The 19,369-nt window shown below is 36.8% G+C and overlaps 1 protein-coding gene across 2 annotated transcripts in view; it reads left to right on the forward strand.

Annotated features, from left to right (window-relative positions):
• The first annotated feature begins 2,554 nt into the window (after window positions 1-2,554).
• The window catches only part of ssbp2a (single stranded DNA binding protein 2a), a 36,348-nt gene continuing 19,533 nt past the window's right edge, over window positions 2,555-19,369 (forward strand). Inside the window, exons 1-4 of one of the 2 annotated variants that reach the window (XM_082170050.1) lie at window positions 2,555-2,768; window positions 12,875-12,947; window positions 15,207-15,268; window positions 16,185-16,269. In XM_082170050.1, the coding sequence (XP_082026176.1) occupies window positions 2,716-2,768; window positions 12,875-12,947; window positions 15,207-15,268; window positions 16,185-16,269 (273 nt within the window). In that variant the 5' untranslated portion in view covers window positions 2,555-2,715. The remainder of the gene's footprint in view (window positions 2,769-12,874; window positions 12,948-15,206; window positions 15,269-16,184; window positions 16,270-19,369) is intronic. The other variant, XM_082170049.1, reaches the window with a different exon arrangement.

The following is a 19,369-nucleotide window of genomic DNA, read 5'->3' on the forward strand; positions in this document are numbered from 1 at the left end:
TGGGTAGGGTTAGGCCGTGGTTGAACATTCTAGCTTTTGCCCAAATAACATCCAGAGAGGGGGAGCTGGGCTTCACGCTCCACCCATTGGTCTGCAGTGAGCAGCCTCTCTCTTTATTACACATTACATGAAAGGTATCATATATTCACAATATGATATTACCTTTAGAAATAAGAAATGTGACTGCTTGGTAAAGTTTGCATTAGAAATCTCAATTCTTATCAATCCTAATTATTCTGAAACTGTATTTAAAATTGTATTTCTGCTTAACAATCTTGGTCTGTTTTTCTTTTTCTTTTTAATTGTCCACTAGGTGGCAGCCCGCTACATGTGAACAAATTTGAATGTCAAATGATACCATTATTTACAAATAAATGTTGCATATAGATTTTATAACAGTTACTGTAATGGGATCTAAATAAAGAGCTCCTTACATTTACAGAACAAAATTAAATGGCAGAATTACTGTGCTCAGAGGAATTAATGTGTGTGTCCCTGCACAAGTTCTTTGATCTGTTAACATTTAGATTTTTTTTTGTCTTTATCTATAAGTTAGTGATTTTAATATATATATGCAGTTTATATAACATTTAGAATGAACCTTTTTGCCATACAATGAGTAGAGTATACAACAATACATTTAAAGTGCCTCTATTATGCTATTTTACAGATTCATTTTGTTTCGAATGTCTCTAAATCTGTTAAATCTGCAGATTTACAAAGCTCAAACCCAAAGAGATATTCTTTGTAAAAGTTTAGGCTCAGACACGCCTTCCTAAAACGCTTTGTTTAAACACGCCCCCACAAATCTACGTCAGTCTGTAGGGACAGAGTTTCATTACACCGGCCAAATGTATACGCAAAGAAAGAAGGCATTCTCGCTGTATTGTTGCCGCCGGCGCTGCCATGTCGTGGAGAAGCTGTGTTTTTCGCTGAGAAAGCCAAACGACTTTGTTTGGCCTTCCCAAAAGAGGACACAATTAGAAAACAGCGGTTAAGCTTTATTTACAACATCGTTGCAGAACAGTACAACCAAAATATTCAACTCTGTGCTGCACATTTTTCGGAGGACTGTTTCCAGAACCTGCGAGAGCACAAGGCCGGCTGTGCACAAAGGCTGATTCTAAAAAGTGGGCAATTCCATCTTTGCAAGTAACGTTACAGTCGCTTCTGACTCACAGACACATCTTGCAATGTTTTCATTTTTTAAGAATTGGCCACTAACTATTCAGATGCGAGTTTTGAACAGTATAGAGTAGCGCTTGTTTGTCGTTTCTACGATTACAAATGCAGACATGGTTTTGTATTTACATAGTGTTCTCCCCCATAGCGCAGCGCGATGTGAAAAAAAAGACAGTATAAGTCATTATAATCCGTAATTATGTCCCCAATGAAATAAAACCTTACCAATCTGATACGGTCTGGTCCAGTCGCAAACTTGATCGATCAGCTTGGTCAACTGCATTTTCCGGATCAGATTCGGGCTCGAAGTACCGACATTATCACCTGTTGCTTTGGGAGCTGATGTTCCAAATATGGTAAAGGGCGTGATATTTCCGTCACATGCTTAAGGTATTCGGGCCAATCAGAATGCACTGGATTGCTGGCCAATCAGAGCACACCGCGCTTTTCAGAACGATGAGCTTTGTAAAAATCTACGCGTTTCAGAAAGGCGGGGCATAGAGGAGCAACAATAATGTACGGTGTGTGTAAAATAATGACTTTTTTTTTTTTTTACCTAAAACCACGTAAACACATTGCATTAAACCAAATAAACCAAATAATGTTGTTTTTAGAACCGTCATATGACTCTAGCTTTAAAAGTATTTCAGCATACTAATCTTGGTCTGTGGTCTGTATATTACTAAAGTGTGGATTGTTTTGTTCACTAGATGGCAGTGTACCATCTAGTTGACTGTCGCTTACAAGTAGTTTGCCCCAAGATCAGTACAGAACCAGTACAGACTGGACAGACAGTCACCAAAACTCAAAAGTCGATGATGATAATGATGATGATGATAACAATAATAATATAAATAGTTGCTTATTAGCATGCGTATTACTAGGATATTGGCTGTTTATTTGTAGCCTACTTATGAAGCACATTTTAATGCCTTATTCTTCATGACCATTTTCTACATCCTAAATCCAGCCCAGTTCATACCCAAACCTTACTAACTATTAATAAACAGCAATTAGGAGTTCACTGAGGCAAAAGTCGTAGCCTAGTTAATTGTAATAAGTGTTATACTTGTTGCAGGCTATCTAGCACACGTAGGTTACAGTCTTTCCAACTACGTACATTGAGGAAGTGTTTAAAAAGCAAAATCACTTGTCACTTAGGTATTAAGACATTTGATGGCTTGTGAGGGGGAAATGTCATCAAAATAAATTGTATTGTGTGCAGTCACACACTTTCTTAGTCAGACTTTATGCTTTGTGGGGTCAGACATCAAATTCACCGGATCGCAGGGGGCGTGGCTGCAGTCAGAGAGAAAGAGAGAAAGGTGTTGAGTGGGCGAGGCCATTTAGGTTATTTGCTCAGAAATCGGGAGATAGAGAGAGAGAGAGAGAGAGAGAGAGAGAGGGGGGCGACTGTTCTTCACCGCCGTCCATCCAATGGTGAGGAGCAGACTGAGTCGCTATGGTGACGAGATTGTTTCGACGGAGGCTGTGATGGGTTGACAGGTGCGTGACAGTCGCGTCTGTGCAAGCATGTACGCCAAAGGCAAGAACAGCGTGCCATCGGACAGTCAAGCCCGAGAAAAGTAAGTTATATCGAGCAGGCGGTGGAGGAGGAATTCTCGCGGTCACATCTGCAGTCGCACACACACACATTTGGACAGAGAAGACATTTAAAAGACAGCGGCTGGCGCATGTACGCTTTGCTCCTCAAGTTACGCGCTTTCTGCATTATGAGAAAATATTTATATATCACTAAGTGTATCCTGTGGTCATGTATTAGCTTATATGATTATCAAGAATAATTCAGTTTCCTTCAACGTTGTTGAGCAGTCGATGGCAGAATCTTTCTTAAACAGCACGTAGTTAACTTGCTCGGATAGTTTGCTTCGCTTTTCCTTTGTACCAAAGTGTTTTATGTATTTTTGAGTGACCTTTCAGCTGTCCATCTGAATGTCCCTTGGCTGTTTTTCAATGTTTTAGAAATTTTGACTGATCGTAAACAAATCAGGCTTGGTTGTGTTATGTTTTGTTCTTAAAAGGTGCTGTGCAAGGTGTTTACAAGGTGTGTGCAAGGATACTCAAATCATTTCACGGTTATTGGTAGTTAACAAATAGCATGGACGTTAACTTTTTTTATTTTAAACATCAAGATTTTAGGCTTAAATGTTTATAAATTTTTTAAAGGAAATTGTTTTTTTTTAGGTGCTTTAACCATTCATTTTGGTTTCACCATCTGTTTTAAAGGGTTAGTTAGTTCACCCAGAAATGATTGGCGGACGCTGGTCATGTGTGTGATGCTGGCCAATAGTGAGCTTATATATTGTTATACGTACAACCCAGAAGCGCTGCGCTGTTACACTACGTGAACTCACTCAGAGGCCCACACGGAAGAAAATGAATAGTTGAATAAAGTCGTTATTTTTGTTTGTTTTTGCGCACAAAAAGTATTCTTGTCGCTTGATAAACTTATGGTTGAGCCACTGTAGTCACTTGGACTATTTTAAACATTGTCTTTACTAACTTTCTGCGCCAGGAAGTTTAAATTACATAGAAGCCTATGGAGGAGTGAGACCGCTCTCAGATTTAATAAAAAATATCTTAATTTGTGTTCCGAAGATGAACGAAAGTCTTACGGGGTTTGAACAACACGAGGGTGAGTAATTACTGACATAATTGTAATTTTTTGGGTGACTAACCCTTTAAGGTTTTCTTATTTTTTGCTGTTCACTTCAATAGTCCAGTGGTGTGATATTCTCCTTCTTTTTTTAAAAGTTTTACACATAAGTTGTACACATAAAGTGAACATCACCTCAAATTATGTTCATTCACATTAAGTTATTCTATATAAGTATTAGAAACAGCTTTTTTATATGGACCAACAAGCAGTCCTGACATCACAGTTCCAAACTAAATTCATAGTCAAAGACAACACTAAGGCCTGGTTTCAAAGACATGGCTTAGATTACACCAGGATTAGTTCAATTAGGACATAGCTTTCTAAAATATGCCTTAGAAAACGTTACTGGTGTGCATCTTGAGAAAAACAATGGCACTGACATATTTTAAGATATGTCAATGCAAGTTGCTTTCTGTTAAAACAGCTTAAACATGCATTTCAGAACTATAGGCTTAAGCCTTGTCTGTGAAACCATGGGTTTAGGTGTTATATAAAGTGTGGAAGGTGGTGTCATTGTATTGTATGTTGGGTGTTGTCAATCCCTTAGCAAGTTTAGGCCGAGGGCCACGCATATATCTGTCTAAACTTTGTAGTTTGTAGTTTGTACTAAACACTCTGTAGTCAATGGTTTGTAGGCCTATCTCAGTTTGAGGAGTCACATTTGTTCAATCTTCACTATCAGGAACGTGATTAAAACTCCCCTATAAGTAGCAATTTGACCTAGATAGCAACTGCGGTTAGACTTCCATAGTTAAGTATTCTCAAAACTCTCTATGGTTTTAGGGCTTCACTCTCTATATATAAAAGGTCTCAAATTAACATTTGACAGCTGCTAAAAGTGAGTAAAAATTGGCTTTGGTAACTTTAACTTTATTAGGAACTACAACAAAATATGGTTTAAACTCTCACTGATGTAAGTGATCTGAGCCGTTCAAATCAAAGACATACAAACCGTCTACTAAAGAAAACACCTGTCACAACGTGTCTTCCAACAGCTTTTAGCTCAGTGGAAAATGTACCATAGGATGTTTATCTAGAATGTCGGAATTCTTTTCTTCTCCAGAACTCCATATGTGGAATACACATTTGAGCTGCCACAACAAAAAAAGAATGAAACAAAATCAGAATGTTTTTATTTTTTTATTTTTTTTTTATTTTCCATAGATAGGCCTATCCGAAAGGGAAAAAGTTCAATAATTCAGCTGTCATTGAGATATAAATGTAATTTTTTTTTTTTTTTTTATATTTATGCATCGGCAGATGTTTTATCCAAAATAATTAAATATAAATCCATTCAAGCATTTTTTTTTTTTTTTTACATTTTCTTTATTTCATGCATTACCTGGAACTCAAACCCATGACCTTGGTGTTGCATCAGCAGCATCATGCTTTTTACTGTTTTAGCACCTCAACAATTTTTTTTACAGTTGGAGAAATATTTATGACCCATAAATTGTCTTAAACCACTGACCATTGGCAGGTGTGGCCAAAAGTTCATTTTGAATGCATACATAATACTTTAAAATTTTGTTTCACTAAATACTTTTATATACTTCTACTATAAAGTTCCAGAATGATGCCTTTCAAATATATGTTCTATTTATATTTTCTAATGTGGTGAAAAGTATAATTTCTCTGTTCTGCAGTTTTGTTCAGTTTGTTAGAGAGTGACTGGTTGTCGTTCCTGCTGCTGGAACAGTTTTTCCGCAGAGTGGTTGGCCTCTGATATTTCTCTCCATCATTGATATGCAAGCGGCATCACACCGGCCCTACTGCAAGGTTAAGCAACCGTGACGGCATGGCTTAGAAACCGGCTAGGATTATTTTCTCTCTGTCTTTAGCCTGTGTGTAATACAGCCTTCCTTTTTTATTCACAAATCACACACAGTCTGTGTGGTCCTTTAGTTTTTCCATGCGTCCTTTGACCTATTTGAAATCCAACAAAGTTAAGCGGTTTCTCCATTATTGTCACTTTGGTCTATGTCTCCTGTAGTTGTAAACTGGACTAAGATCTTCTGCTAAGATTGTGTTGTAAGTTCTTTTCCAGAGCTGCACATTTTCTCCATGCTTTCATCTGCAAGATAAGCTGGCATTTCCTGTTGTCGTGGAGAAAGGCATTGTTTCTCGAGGTGTTGTGCAGAATGCTTTGGTCTAAACCCCTGAACTTCTGGTTTTCATTCAGACTGTACACATTTTTTACCATCTACAGTACATGCCTGCTCCAGTCAAACACCATTTAAAAAAATATATTAAACACATACACTTTTAAGCTGTGTTGTATTTTATTTTTAATAAAATTATTTCTGTTGACACATTATGATAAAGATGAAAGCAAACCACATTCATATTAACCTAGTAGAGCATCTTAATTAATCTAGAATAGGCTGAGGAATGTAGCATTGTTCTGTCCACACAGGATATGAGTTTCATTCCTTAGACTTACCTAGATGGCCTTTTCCCCTCTGAAATTGTTCTGTTGTTCTTTTATAGCTCCATTTTTTTTCCAGCAGTGTTTTTCCAAACAGACTGATTTTTTTCCAACTGACACCATTTTAAAATTCAGCCATGAACGTGATTTGCTTAGAAATAAATGTACAAAACTAAATTGAGTTATTAAATTGATCAAATGTGATAGTAAAGACCTTTTCGTTGTAACAAAAAAGTTTATATTTCAAATAAATGCTGTTCTTTTGAACTTGCTGCTCACAAAAATATTAAGCAGCACTATTTTCAACATTTATAATAATAACCACTGATCTTTATCATTCCAGTGTTTCCCCTACCATTATATAAGGGGGGCGCCCCGCCCTCCTAACGGCTCGCCCCGCCCCCCTTGAAGGTCAAGTAGCCTACATTTAATTAGATTTTCTTTATAGCGCCAGATTACAATTTGTTATTTTATTAAACAAACTAAATAGCCCTTAAGTAATATGTTATTTATCTTATTTCCACGATGGCATGTCTTTTCTGTCTGTGTCTGTGCGTTTACAATTACCCCAATGAGTGCGCACGCGCGCGCACTCACACAAACAAACACTTGCGTCACATACAGATGAGCACTAGCGGACAGAGAGCGCGCGGCGGGAAATATGTCGCGTCAACCAGATGAAAAAATATTTGCGTTTTTTAAACGCTCACAGGGAACTGAAGATGGCAACACTCGCTCTACTGCGAGTAGCAGCCGGAGTAGCACACCGGACGCACAGCGCCACGTCTTTTACACACACCGGCGGCGTCTGTTCGGCGTCTGGACCTTGTTCAAAATCCTGCCGCGCCACAGAGCGCCATCTACATAGTTTTACATTAAATGTACATTTATTTGTCTAAAATCGTCGTTAATGTATATACTGACTTTACCCTGTGCTGCAATATACATTTAGTTTTACACTCATTAACAGAAATCAGCTACTTGAATGAAAATTGCTGATGTTATCGGATTTTCAGGTGATAGGCTATTCTCAATTCATTCAGTTAACGGACGCTCTGAGGTAAAGTGAATTCAGACTGCAGACTTAGCAACGATTGTATTTAATTGTAGCCTACAGTACAATCATAACATAGTACAGGCATTATCTTAATTTCATAATATCCTTAAACATAACAATATTGCTGGCCATAAACTGAGAAAGTGCGCGTTCGGTGTGCGATACCTCGAGTTGTCCTAGACGCGACATGGACGCGACGCGGCGCGTCCGGTGTGCGACCCCCTTAAGTGCTTCGCATTTGTTTATTATAAATGTATTAAACTAACATTAACGAACAATGAATGAGCAATATATTTGTTAGTATTTATAAATCTTTTTTGTTTTAGTTGTTAGTTAAAAACTTTATTTAAAAAAAATAAAACTAAGCTCTGGTCCATTATATTAACAAATACTTCTATAAATTTAACAAAGGTTATTTGCAAAAGTAAATTTTAAAAAGATTTAAATTCGTTTATTTAATCTTTTTAAAGAGATATCTTATGTTAACATTTTTTAACTTTTACAAAGCATTACCCTCCCAGACAACCAATTTATGTGACATAGATAGATAGATAGATAGACACCGTGACTCCTTTAAGTGTTTGTGTCTGTGTCAATTTGTGTCTGTGTCAATTTGTGTCTGTTAAATGTATAATGTTTAGGTAAAGATTTCAGATACTGATGTTTCATGCACATTGTTTTGTTAAATAAAAGCGACTTGTAATCTGTCAGCTATTTTACAAACCATGGTTGCGATCATTTTCCACCGTTATCCTCATGTCACTCTCCTTCCTCCTTTTCAGCTCTCACCATTAATCATTTATGAGTTCCTGCTTTCCTGTCTCTCCTCTTCTACCCATCTCTATATTTGTCTTTCTGTGTTCATCCCCTGTTCTCTTTCACTGCAACTACAGTAATGTGTCAAACACATACCCATAGACAGATTTTTCCCAATGATACAAATGCACACAGAAACACCCCGCTCTCTAATGTCTCTTGGGAAATGAATCTGTTTGCATCTAGCGAGTGTATGGCAGTCAATGAAGATGTTGTCAGTTCTGGAGAATGGGAAAGAGCGCTGTGTTGATGGGATGAGGACGCAGCATGAGGTTAATGATGCACTCTTGCCACTGTTCTGTTCTGTCATTATTACCTCTCTTTATATCATTTCTCATATTGATTGTACAGCTAGTGTCTTGAGCTGTGAGGTCATTTTTATTTATTTATTTATACATTGTAATTTTATTGATCTAAATAAGTGCAGATGTAGTTATTAAAGTGCCCCTATATGCTATTTTAAAGTTTCCTTATGTTGTTTTGGAGTCTCCTACAGCAGGTTTACATGCATCAAAGCATGTAACATTTACATTTCATTTTCTCATAAAATTCATTTGCACATCACTACATTTTCAATGATTCTGAAACGACTCGTCAGATGAATCAATCTCTCTAAATCCATCCTTTCCGTGAGCTACTCTGCTCTGATTGGCCAGACAGCTCAGTCTGTTGTGATTGGTCTACACGTACAGCGCGCGTCGAAACAAAAACGCCCATTGCCATAACAACGTCAGCTCTGCGTGTCCTGAGGCTTCCTACACCGTAAACTAAACACAGTAACGAACAATGACGTCGATTTGACCATATCAATCTGAGAGCGAGTCTGATGATGAAACACTGGAAGAACTATTCATTCAACCCGAACCTCCATCACAAGATCAACTCGAGCAGGACGTTTCTCAGGGATACGCTACTCAGTTTGAGGCACATTATGAGTTGTTGCAACTGTATCAAGCATTAAGTGCATGTCCATCAACAAACAGATTATTTTACTTGTACTTATTTATTTACAGAGTATTTTTCTAATTTATTGCGGGGAACATGTGGAAACTGTATCAATAACAGTGCATTAGCCGAGCTCTAGCGTGAATGACTGATGAAATATAAACGTTGGTAAAACAAGTCTTGCTCCATGCTTAATCTTTACTCAGTTTTAGGTAATAGTGGTGCAGACTGATTAGCAGAAGTATTTCAGTAAGACAGTAAGAATGTGAGTAACCAGTTAGTAGGAGACCTACACAATATAAAACTAAAAACTAAGTATTTTGAACACCATCTTTCAAGAGCAAGCGGTTTGCGAATCCTGCATTGAACTCCGAGGTTTGAGAAGTCGTCAGTAAAATAAAGGAAACACAGCAAAAGTTTAGGATTATACTGCTGTGATATTGTGGTAACGTTTAACTTTAACCACTGATTCTTCACATGCTGGTCCATGGGCAGTGAAAAAAAAACTGGCTTTACCTTCACATTGTAGAGCACAGCGTCTTCTCAACATGATGCTATCCAGTATCCACAGGAATCAGCTGCAAGTTTGAGGGGGTTCAAGTTTTCCCTGGTGTCTGCGCGCGCAATAAGTGGGCGGGTAATATGCTATTGTTTCGTCTTGACGTCACAACGAAACGGCTTATGACTCGTTTGAAAAACGATTCATTTCATTGACTCAAGAGTCGCTACTTTTGAAAGACAGTAACTTTATATAGGGTGTACTTTCAGATTTTCAGTTTTTTAGTCTGTTTTTAATTTTAGATTGTTTGTTTGTTGGTTGTTATATTTCTTCGGCCTGTAGGCTACTAAAAGCCTAAGCAGGGAAAAGTTTATTTATATATATATATATATATATATATATATACATATCAGATATATATAGAGCCCCTTGTCTCTGTCAAACAAAACATTTTAATAAAACAAAATTCCTGCTTTTTCATTAATTCAGCTTAAAGCACAACGGAAATTATCTCTGTAGGTCAACTCTGTCTAATTAGAGTTTAAGGCAGGCATCATTAATATTGACTGCAAGCGCCTCAACATATTTTTAAACCAATCAGCATGTTCAGCGCCCAAGTCCCACCCCCGAAAGTTCCTGAACTTTGAGAAAGTACTACCTTGCAAGCAGGGACTTTCTGAGGGGGATTTTTTCTACCCGGAACTTCATTTAGATCCATCCTGCTCCTGTGGTCGAAACACACCGAGTGCCACCCCGAAGTTCCTAGTTCCTGGGGAAAGTTCCTGTGGTGGAAACGCGGGTTAAGTGATATTCACCAGATAATGAAACAAAGTGAAAAAATCTTGTAGACTTTGAGGGAAGATTACTTTTTTTACTATGACCAGTAAGCAACTACTAAGCAACTACTTAGCAACTACCCAGAACCACCAAGCAATGTTCTAGCTACTATTCAGAATACCATAACAACCAATAGCAGTACTGTGGCAATCATACAACACCCAGACCTTATGCTCCAGAGAAATAAGGTGCAGCCATATATAATTTTGTCTTTGAACTTCGGTTATTGCAGTAGTTCTGTATATTTCTATGGCATCGCTGTCGAAGAGTATTTAGCTAGTGAAGTGGATTCACTTGTTGTAGAGTTAACGAAAGTTATCATGAGCATTGTAATGTTTGAAGCAGATGTCATAACAAATGTCTATAGACCGGGAAGATTTTAAAACTAGCGGTTCATTCATAAATCCGTAAGATCTTACCTTCCTGCTGTGGAAACACAAACCGGAAAACAGAACACAACCGGCACAGTGCTGAAAAGGTCTAGGCTATTGGAGGAAAATGTTAAAATCTCATCTTAAAGTTGGTGAAGTATGTCTGTGCTCAATAACTTTTATTCTTAAACTCTTGAAGCCTAGTTTCTTTTCTGCTTCAGTTTGAAGATTTGGGATTTTGTTCATTTGGAGAAAGGGGAAGACTGCCGGAAAGATCCTCTCTCTGTCTCTTTTCTATCCTTCATCATTAGAATATGAAAGTTTGCTGACAGTCTCAGGAGGATTGATTCTCAGGAGCTCAGGACCCCCCGTCATTCCTCCAATCTCCAAATCTCCTCCCTCAATCTCGCTTGTGTGTGATCTTGGTTTGCCAATGTTCCTCTGTCATTATTCCACTAGTACTTTCTTCTCTTGCACAAACACTGTCTTATACATTGTAGTGAATGTTCGTCATATTTTTATTTTTGTTTTGTGTGAGTGTATGCGCATACTCTGAACATTTGGAGGTCGTTCTGTGCATCAAGTGTTGTGTCTGCAGAAACAAGCAGGAGAGAGAATACGTCGTCTGCATACATGTGAAATATTTTTTAATAAGGTGCCGCTGGACTCTGCTGACTCAGGTTCCCTCACACATTCATGGAGGATACTAAACAAATTAATAAATATGAAAATCCTCTATACAATGAACTTTCACCAATACAAAAATAACCAAATGTTATTGTAGAGATATGGAACTCTTACAAAATCCAAATGAGATTGTAAAACTGAAAGAGAAATGGTGAACTGAATAGTAATGGAAGACTGAACTCTCTGTGAACTCAGTGTTTACCCAAAGTTTGTCTTGATACAAACTAGGACTTGAGTTGCCTTATTAAAATCACATATGGGTTGTTTAACCATATGAGATGATACACAGCTAGAAGGTAAAGATATGGGTTCAATTAAAAGCATAGTGTATCCAAAAATATATTCCCTCTTGTTTTCCATATAATGAATGTGTATCAAAAAGTGGGACGCCAGAAATAAAAATGACAGATGACAAAAAAAGCACCATAACAACTAGGCTATAGCATTAGTCCGTATTCTCCTGAGGTCATATGATAGCTTTGTGTGAGGAACAGAGTGGAATTAAAGTCATTATTCGCTAAAAATCTTTCCCTCTGCTGTAACTCTCAAATCTTGTTTGAGCAATATTGAAAATGGACATTGCCAGGTTCATGGTTTTGTTTAGTGTGGTTTAATTCAGTTCTGTTCTGTCTCCGTGTCATTATTTGATCTGATTTCCTAGTTTGTCACCTTGTTTACAGTTAATTCATAAAGCTGGTCTTGATTAGTTCCCTTTGTTTTGCTCTTTGTATTTAAAGTTAAACCCTGTGTTTCATTTTTGTTCCTGGTCTTTTCTTGCTTTAGTGTAGTTGTCCTGTTTGTTTTTCTCCTGGATAATTAAAAATACTTTCTGCATTCATTTTGAGTCGTGTATTATACTACACATGACACACATATGATATTGAACATTTTCATATTTGGTGAATTAACACAAATTTCAATCTTTCAGTCTTTTTTCTCACACAGACCTCTCAAATGGCTTCAGGGGACTTGAAATTATATTGCATGTGTACTTTAATGTCATTTTTGGAGCTTAATTGGTCACCATTCACTTCCACTGTATGAAACAAGTAGTATTAACACTGCTAAAAATCTCCTTTTGTGTCTCACAAAATAAAGTCAGCCATACGGGTTTGGAACAATATGAAAACGTGTAAATGATGACTGAATTTTCGTTTTTGGCTGAACTATCAAGTTAAGTTACTTTGCTATTTCAAAGAGGGCATGATAATTATTTCTAAATAATTATTTTAGGAAACTGAACAATTGAGTTTTATTTAACCATTGGAACAGGACCTAAGAAAAAGGCTTCCTGAAGGATCTTATACAGTATATGACATGATGCTTTTAAAGTAGGTTTCCTCAATATCTTCTTAATTTTCTGTCTCGGCAGGTTAGCTCTGTATGTGTACGAATATCTGCTACATGTGGGAGCTCAGAAATCAGCGCAGACCTTTCTGTCAGAGGTAAGTGAACCAGTCATTTGCATTTTTACTAAGACCTTTACTGTGAATAAGGTGGACAATTTAAGATGATGTACTTTTGAGGAGGTAATATTTACATGTAGCCTTACAGTACCATAAACAGCTCCTATGGAACACTTACTCTTCTCTGATCCCAGCTTAATTTAATTACACTGGATACAAAAGCACACTGGCACTAGAAACTGGGCAAACTGTTTCTGTTTAATGGCACTGTCTCATGGAGATACAGCGGGGGACTGTAAGCTTATTTACACAGATTCTCCTAAGCACTGAGTGTCCACTTGCTCTGCTCTTTAAATGAACATTGTTTATTTTCAACATGAAGTTAATGGCTTGTCATCCTCTGGAACTGTGTTTGGGAAAGAGATGTTTATATTGGTGTCCACGACAGCTCACTTACTGATGACATGATCACTGACAAGATACAATTGAACAGTAAAAGTAAATGCAGATGCAGATGAGTGTTCTAGCTCTGAGTCAAGTAAATATTTGCGAATGACAGCGGATCAGATAAATACTGGAACAGAACAAAGAGAGATGAGGGAAAACGGAATGAGACTGGCACGATGACAGAGGTAAAAACACAAAGGCTGGCCCACCACTCAGACGTGAACATCAACAAGCCAGACAGTGCTGTCGTGACTCAGTCCAGCCTCTGTGACTAAGCCACCCGCCCCGTCCATTGTGGCCGGTTTCCTTTGCGACTCCTGTCTTTTGCCACCCTGCTCATGGAACCAGTTCCCGCTGGACTCGAACCCAAAAATAGCAGTGGCTCTCGCAGCAGTGTATTGAGATAATGTTGGGCACACCCGTGTTGTTTATGGCAGCTGTCGTCAGTGCTTTAATGTCTGTAAACCCATCTCACATGGTCAGTGACTAAAACTGATGATCTCATCAAGATGGATGGTGTTTTCTGTTCCTGTTTAGTCTTAGAGAAAGAGTTGAGGAGAAAGGAGAAGGATGTGCAGAAGGTCTAAGCCTAAAGTATACTTCAGTTTTTCCCGTATCCGTACAGCCGAACACACAGGCTTTCAAAGTATACTTCATTTGAAAGCACTCACAAACACAGGTGTTCGACACATGCACACTAGAAAGTTTCATCCTTGTTCAGTGTCTGCACTATTTCTCTCCAGAAGTTATGAGCTAAAAAATGTCTTTGTACTTGTTTAAACTAGAGTCAGCATCATGAAATCGCGCAGACTCTGATCAGCATTGCCAGTGGTTCTGTGGCCTACATTTTTTTATGATGTTGCAATAATTTTTTTTAAATTTTTTTAATTCTGTCATTACAGTTCTCTGAGTCTTTGGCATGGTAATGGGTATGACAATGTTGATATGTTTGGTTTGGCGGATTCGATCATAATAAAGTAATTTTCGAGGCATGCAGTTCAAATCCATTCAAATGACTTTCGAGTCATTGGTTCTCAAGTCAAAGTTAAGTCATTTTATTCATTTAGTCATATAGGCCTAAGTCACAAATTTGCTACTCGTGTCAGACTCAAGCCATGCAAGTCGAGACCCCTACCTCTGGTTGTTGCCGTCTCCAGTAGTTTGTTGTTGTTACATCTCATTCAGTCTTTCTTTTTCAACTGTGAAACAATGGGTGCAAAAAAACCTGTTGGTTCTTTTGTTAGTGGATCGTACATTGTACGTGCAGTTAGAAAAATCAGACTGTGCATGTACAGTACCTACATACTATGCTGCACTGTGTGCATACCCTTGCATGTAAAAAACAAAGTATTCTTTAGGCTTTAATGGCTTGATAACTGACCTTCGCCAAATCCAGCCTGTAACTGACCAGTCCTACCTTAGCAACTGTTGTCATCCGCCATGTTTTCAGACAAGTTTTTGCTCTTTTTCTAAACCTATGGAAGTCCTGTGTGTTTGAATAGTGTTAAACACTATTTTCCAGAAATTATACAACAATATAATAAGAAAAACTGTCACTTCTTTGAAAATGTCCAATTCCTTCCAAGTTAACAACCAAGGAGGATGGAGCTTAGCGAAGTGTCAGTTGGTTAACTGAATTGAATAATGACTGAGTCACACTGAGACTGTTTCAAACAGATGCCAAGTTACAGTTTTATCCCTCAGATTTATTCTAGGCACCATGTTTGACTCCGAGTTCAGCTCTCCATGGCAGAATTTGCCTTTAATTATGTTTAAATCACAAAGGGAGCACAGGTCAACTTGTCACTGAATCTTTATAACTCTTCCTTTGTTCTCTGTTTAACTCGGCAGATCCGATGGGAGAAGAATATAACATTAGGAGAGCCGCCAGGGTTCTTGCACTCATGGTGGTGGTAAGAATATCTGCTATCAGATTTCTTTAGCACTATGTGAATGGGATTAGTGTTCTAAAATACATTTGAGTTATAATTATTAGAATATGAACGTCTGTAAATTCATGGGATCTCTAGTTGATACTGAGGTGGAGTGTTTATATATGGATGTGGGGATTATGGAGATCATGTTGTCTGGATGTGTGCTACACGAAACCCATTTAAAAATAAATAATAATAATATTACAGTATACAATATATGAATTAAAGGAATTAATTAAGGTAGTGTAGTTTGTGATAAGACTCTCTTTAATGTATTAATTTTTCATTTTACTGTTACTTACTATGAATGGTGATAGAATGGTTAGATATGGTGATAAAGAAATATTTCTTATAATTATCAATGTTGAAAATTATAATATTATCAATGTTATTATTATCAATGTTCAATGTTGTGGTGTGCTTAATTTTTTTTCATGATTTATTATTGAAAAGGAAGTTCAAAAGAACAGCATTCATTTGAAATCTTTACTGTCAATTTTGATCAATTTAATTCATCCTTACTGAATAAACATATGAATTCCTTTCAAATGCCAAGATGCCAAGTTTCAAATAAAAATCTTACTGACCCCAAAGTTTTGAATGGTAGTGTAAATCACAGACATTCTCACCAATAATTAATTCAATTTCTCAGACAGAGGATCCCCAAGTTAGCTGAACAGTATATGCTTTGTAATGTATACAATGTTGTGCAAGAAAACAGACATATTTCATTCTGACAGGATTAAAAAAATCTCAAAGTACATCTGTGAAACAAACATTTCCTCAGGGAAACCTAGTCCCGTCCAAATAGAGCTTTAATTAACTGAGGATAGTGATTAATTCTCACACTGCAGTATTCGTCTTTTTACATTATATTGTGCATCTTTTACCGCAGTGTTTTCTGGGACCTCTACTGTGCTGCTTCTGAGAGGAGAGAATCATGTGAACACTCAAGTGAAGCCAAAGCTTTTCATGACTATGTGAGTATAAATACATTCACCTGCGATGAGGATTAACAGGATGTTGTGCTGTTACCATGATTTTATTGGCTGCTGCTAACCACTAATAAACCAATTAATACATTTCACTGTTTTGAACTGTAAACAAAACCAGTAGGAATCCACTGACCTATAGAACAGCACTGAGTGATTTAGAGCTGGTCCCTGAGAAGCCTTGCAGGATAATTGTGAGTGAGTGTACAGCTCATAGAAGGAGAGGTAAGGAGAGCAGGAGGGGAATGAAAAGCGGGAAGGATGATAAATTGGTGGTCCGTGCTGGAGGCATTTGCAATGATGTCATACATTTGCGGTCATCTTGGCTAGAGGGAGGAGGACATCTTGACCTCTGTTCTGAGTGTGAAAGAGAGAGAAATAGAGATAGCAATAGAGAAAAATATGAAGTGTGATTAGATTAAAGGCTTGTCTATAAGAAATAATGACCCAATTGGGTTATTTCAAAATGAGCATAATAACCTCATTGTTCCTCTAATACCGCTAACACTGACTCCAACTACAAGTCAGGTGCCTGTTTATCTACCACAAATGATATTGACTTCAGGACCAGAATCATCAAGATTAACTACTGACCTGCCACGGCTCATTACAGGAAGAGCCTCCACTTTTAGTCCATGTGTCAATCATGTGAAGTGCCAAACTGATCCTCAGTCATGCATGAATTGATAAACACATGTCATTAAATCATATTATAATCCTCTAAAATGAGTCATGGCTACATTAGAGATATTTCTAGAAGTGATTTCATCTTAATTAACATATACACACACACATATATATATATATATATATATGTTAGAGGTGGGAATCTCTAGGCACCGTATGATTCGATTCGATTACGATTCAGAGGGCTGCGATGCTAAAACGATTATCGATGCATCTTTTTTTTCTTGTGTGACTACTTGGTACTTTTAAAGCAAAGTATTTATAATGACCCATAAAGAATTTACTTCCAGTACCTCCTATATTAATTTTATTAATAAACAAATGGAAGTGATTTGGCAAGTCAACTGTAAGGTTACATTTGCCAGCATATGTCCCAACATAGCAAAGAACCAACAGGAAAATAAATGTGTGCTTGTACTATTAGCAAACTTCAGCATATTCTGAATCTCTAGCATTTAATAATATAATTTTAACCAACATCTTCCTGTTATGTGCAATGAGCAATATAATCCTTCAGACAAAAAAACGAATAATTATTTTGCTGTAGCAAAATCACAAACAGCTTTCGTTCAAAAATATAGAATTATGTACCAGCAGCTCTCATACAAAAATCATGCTTGTGGACTTACGCATATTCTGAATAATTATTAACATACAAAGCCGCTCTTATAACTTACAACTAAAGTTATGACTTGAAATTTTTTGCTGTATACCACAATCAAAAACAGCTTATACAAAAAAAGTAAATGAACATCTGCAGAGAGTACTGTCAAAATGTAACTTTTTGTGACTGTGGAGGGCAGTACAGTAAACCTTAGTAACGTATGTATATATTTGTATATGTATGTATGTATGTATGTATATATATATATATATATTAGATAGATGGGTAGATGGATGAATGGATGAGAGATAAATAAAAAAAAATGTATTTCTTTATTTAATATGAACAAAGTTGCACATCAGCCTCTTCATTGGACCCTTGTGCATCATCCTATAAATTGCAACCAAGTGGCAAGCCTTTGTATTTCGATTTTTTTCCCCCTCCAAACCAAGATGGCCAAGGGTCAGTCAGACATGCCAAGTTGCTCCGGAATATCGACCCATTCCTTCTAATCTAGGAGACTCTTGTAGGTAAAAAAAATATTGCAGCATCAAGCAATATCTAATGAGTCATATCACAGTAAAATTTTCCAAGTTTTGATTTTAGATTGAGAGAAAACTCTGATTAATCACATGTCCACTGTAGTGGACGTCATGCATCAATTGCTATATTTCAGCTACAATTCATAATTATAATGTGAATATTGTTTTTGAAACTTAAAACTTAAAAACTTAATCTGCAGTGACTTTTTTTTACTGTAAATAAATGTATTTGTATTATTAGAATGTAATTTTCATTGACATCGAAAAAAGTCATGTGATTACATAATGTATGACACTTGTAATGCATTACTTTATTTGTTAGATCAAAAAGTAATCTGATTTCGTAATACATGTTATTGTAATGCGTTTTTTTACTCATAACATCAAAAAGTAATCTGATTACGTAATGCATGTTACTTGTAATGCATTTCCTTACTCATAACATAAAAAAGTCATCTGATTATGTAATGTGCGTTATTGTAATGCATTTCTTTACTCATAACATCACAAAGTAATCTGATTAGGTAATGCACATTACTTGTAGTTAATTACTTGTTAGATCAAAAAGTAATCTGATTAGGTAATGCACATTACTTGTAGTTAATTACTTGTAACATCAAAAAAGTAATCTGAATGGGTTATGCATGTTACTTGTAATGCGTTACCCCCAACACTGATCATTTCAGATGAGATTAAAAAAAACGTATTGCTATAGGTTTTCTCAGAGGAGGGCTATGATAGAAATGTGCATGTCCATCTTGAACATAATCAGAATTATCAGCTAATAAGGGTAAATCCCCATACTCTGGTACACTGGAGGGAGCATCTGAGTGGTTTCCACAGTTGTACCTTGACAGGCTGTAGAAAATTCTGATGGAATCACGTCCTCATGTTCTGATATCAAAGATACGCGAAGTGCAACTTGTATGAAGTTGTATGAAGCCTTTGCAATATTTTGCATTGATATTTTTTGTATATATTTTATAGTTTTCACATGATTTGATATAATTGTATTGATTAGTTCGTTAAATTCACATACTTTATCTGTTTGATTATTGTCTTATTTAATACAGTATATCTTCAGTTTGAACCATAACCGCATGCTATCCACTCAAGTGGACATCTGAAGATCTCTTTGAAAAATTTGTAAAAAAATAAAATAAAAATCAATTCTTGTTTTTCATGCCCTAAGAGCAATAAAAACACATAGGAAAAAAAATCCTGACTGAGGTTATCATAATTCATGCATGAAAGG

The sequence above is a fragment of the Leuciscus leuciscus genome, assembly GCF_965113295.1.
Source record: "Leuciscus leuciscus genome assembly, chromosome: 5".
NCBI lineage: Eukaryota > Metazoa > Chordata > Actinopteri > Cypriniformes > Leuciscidae > Leuciscus > Leuciscus leuciscus.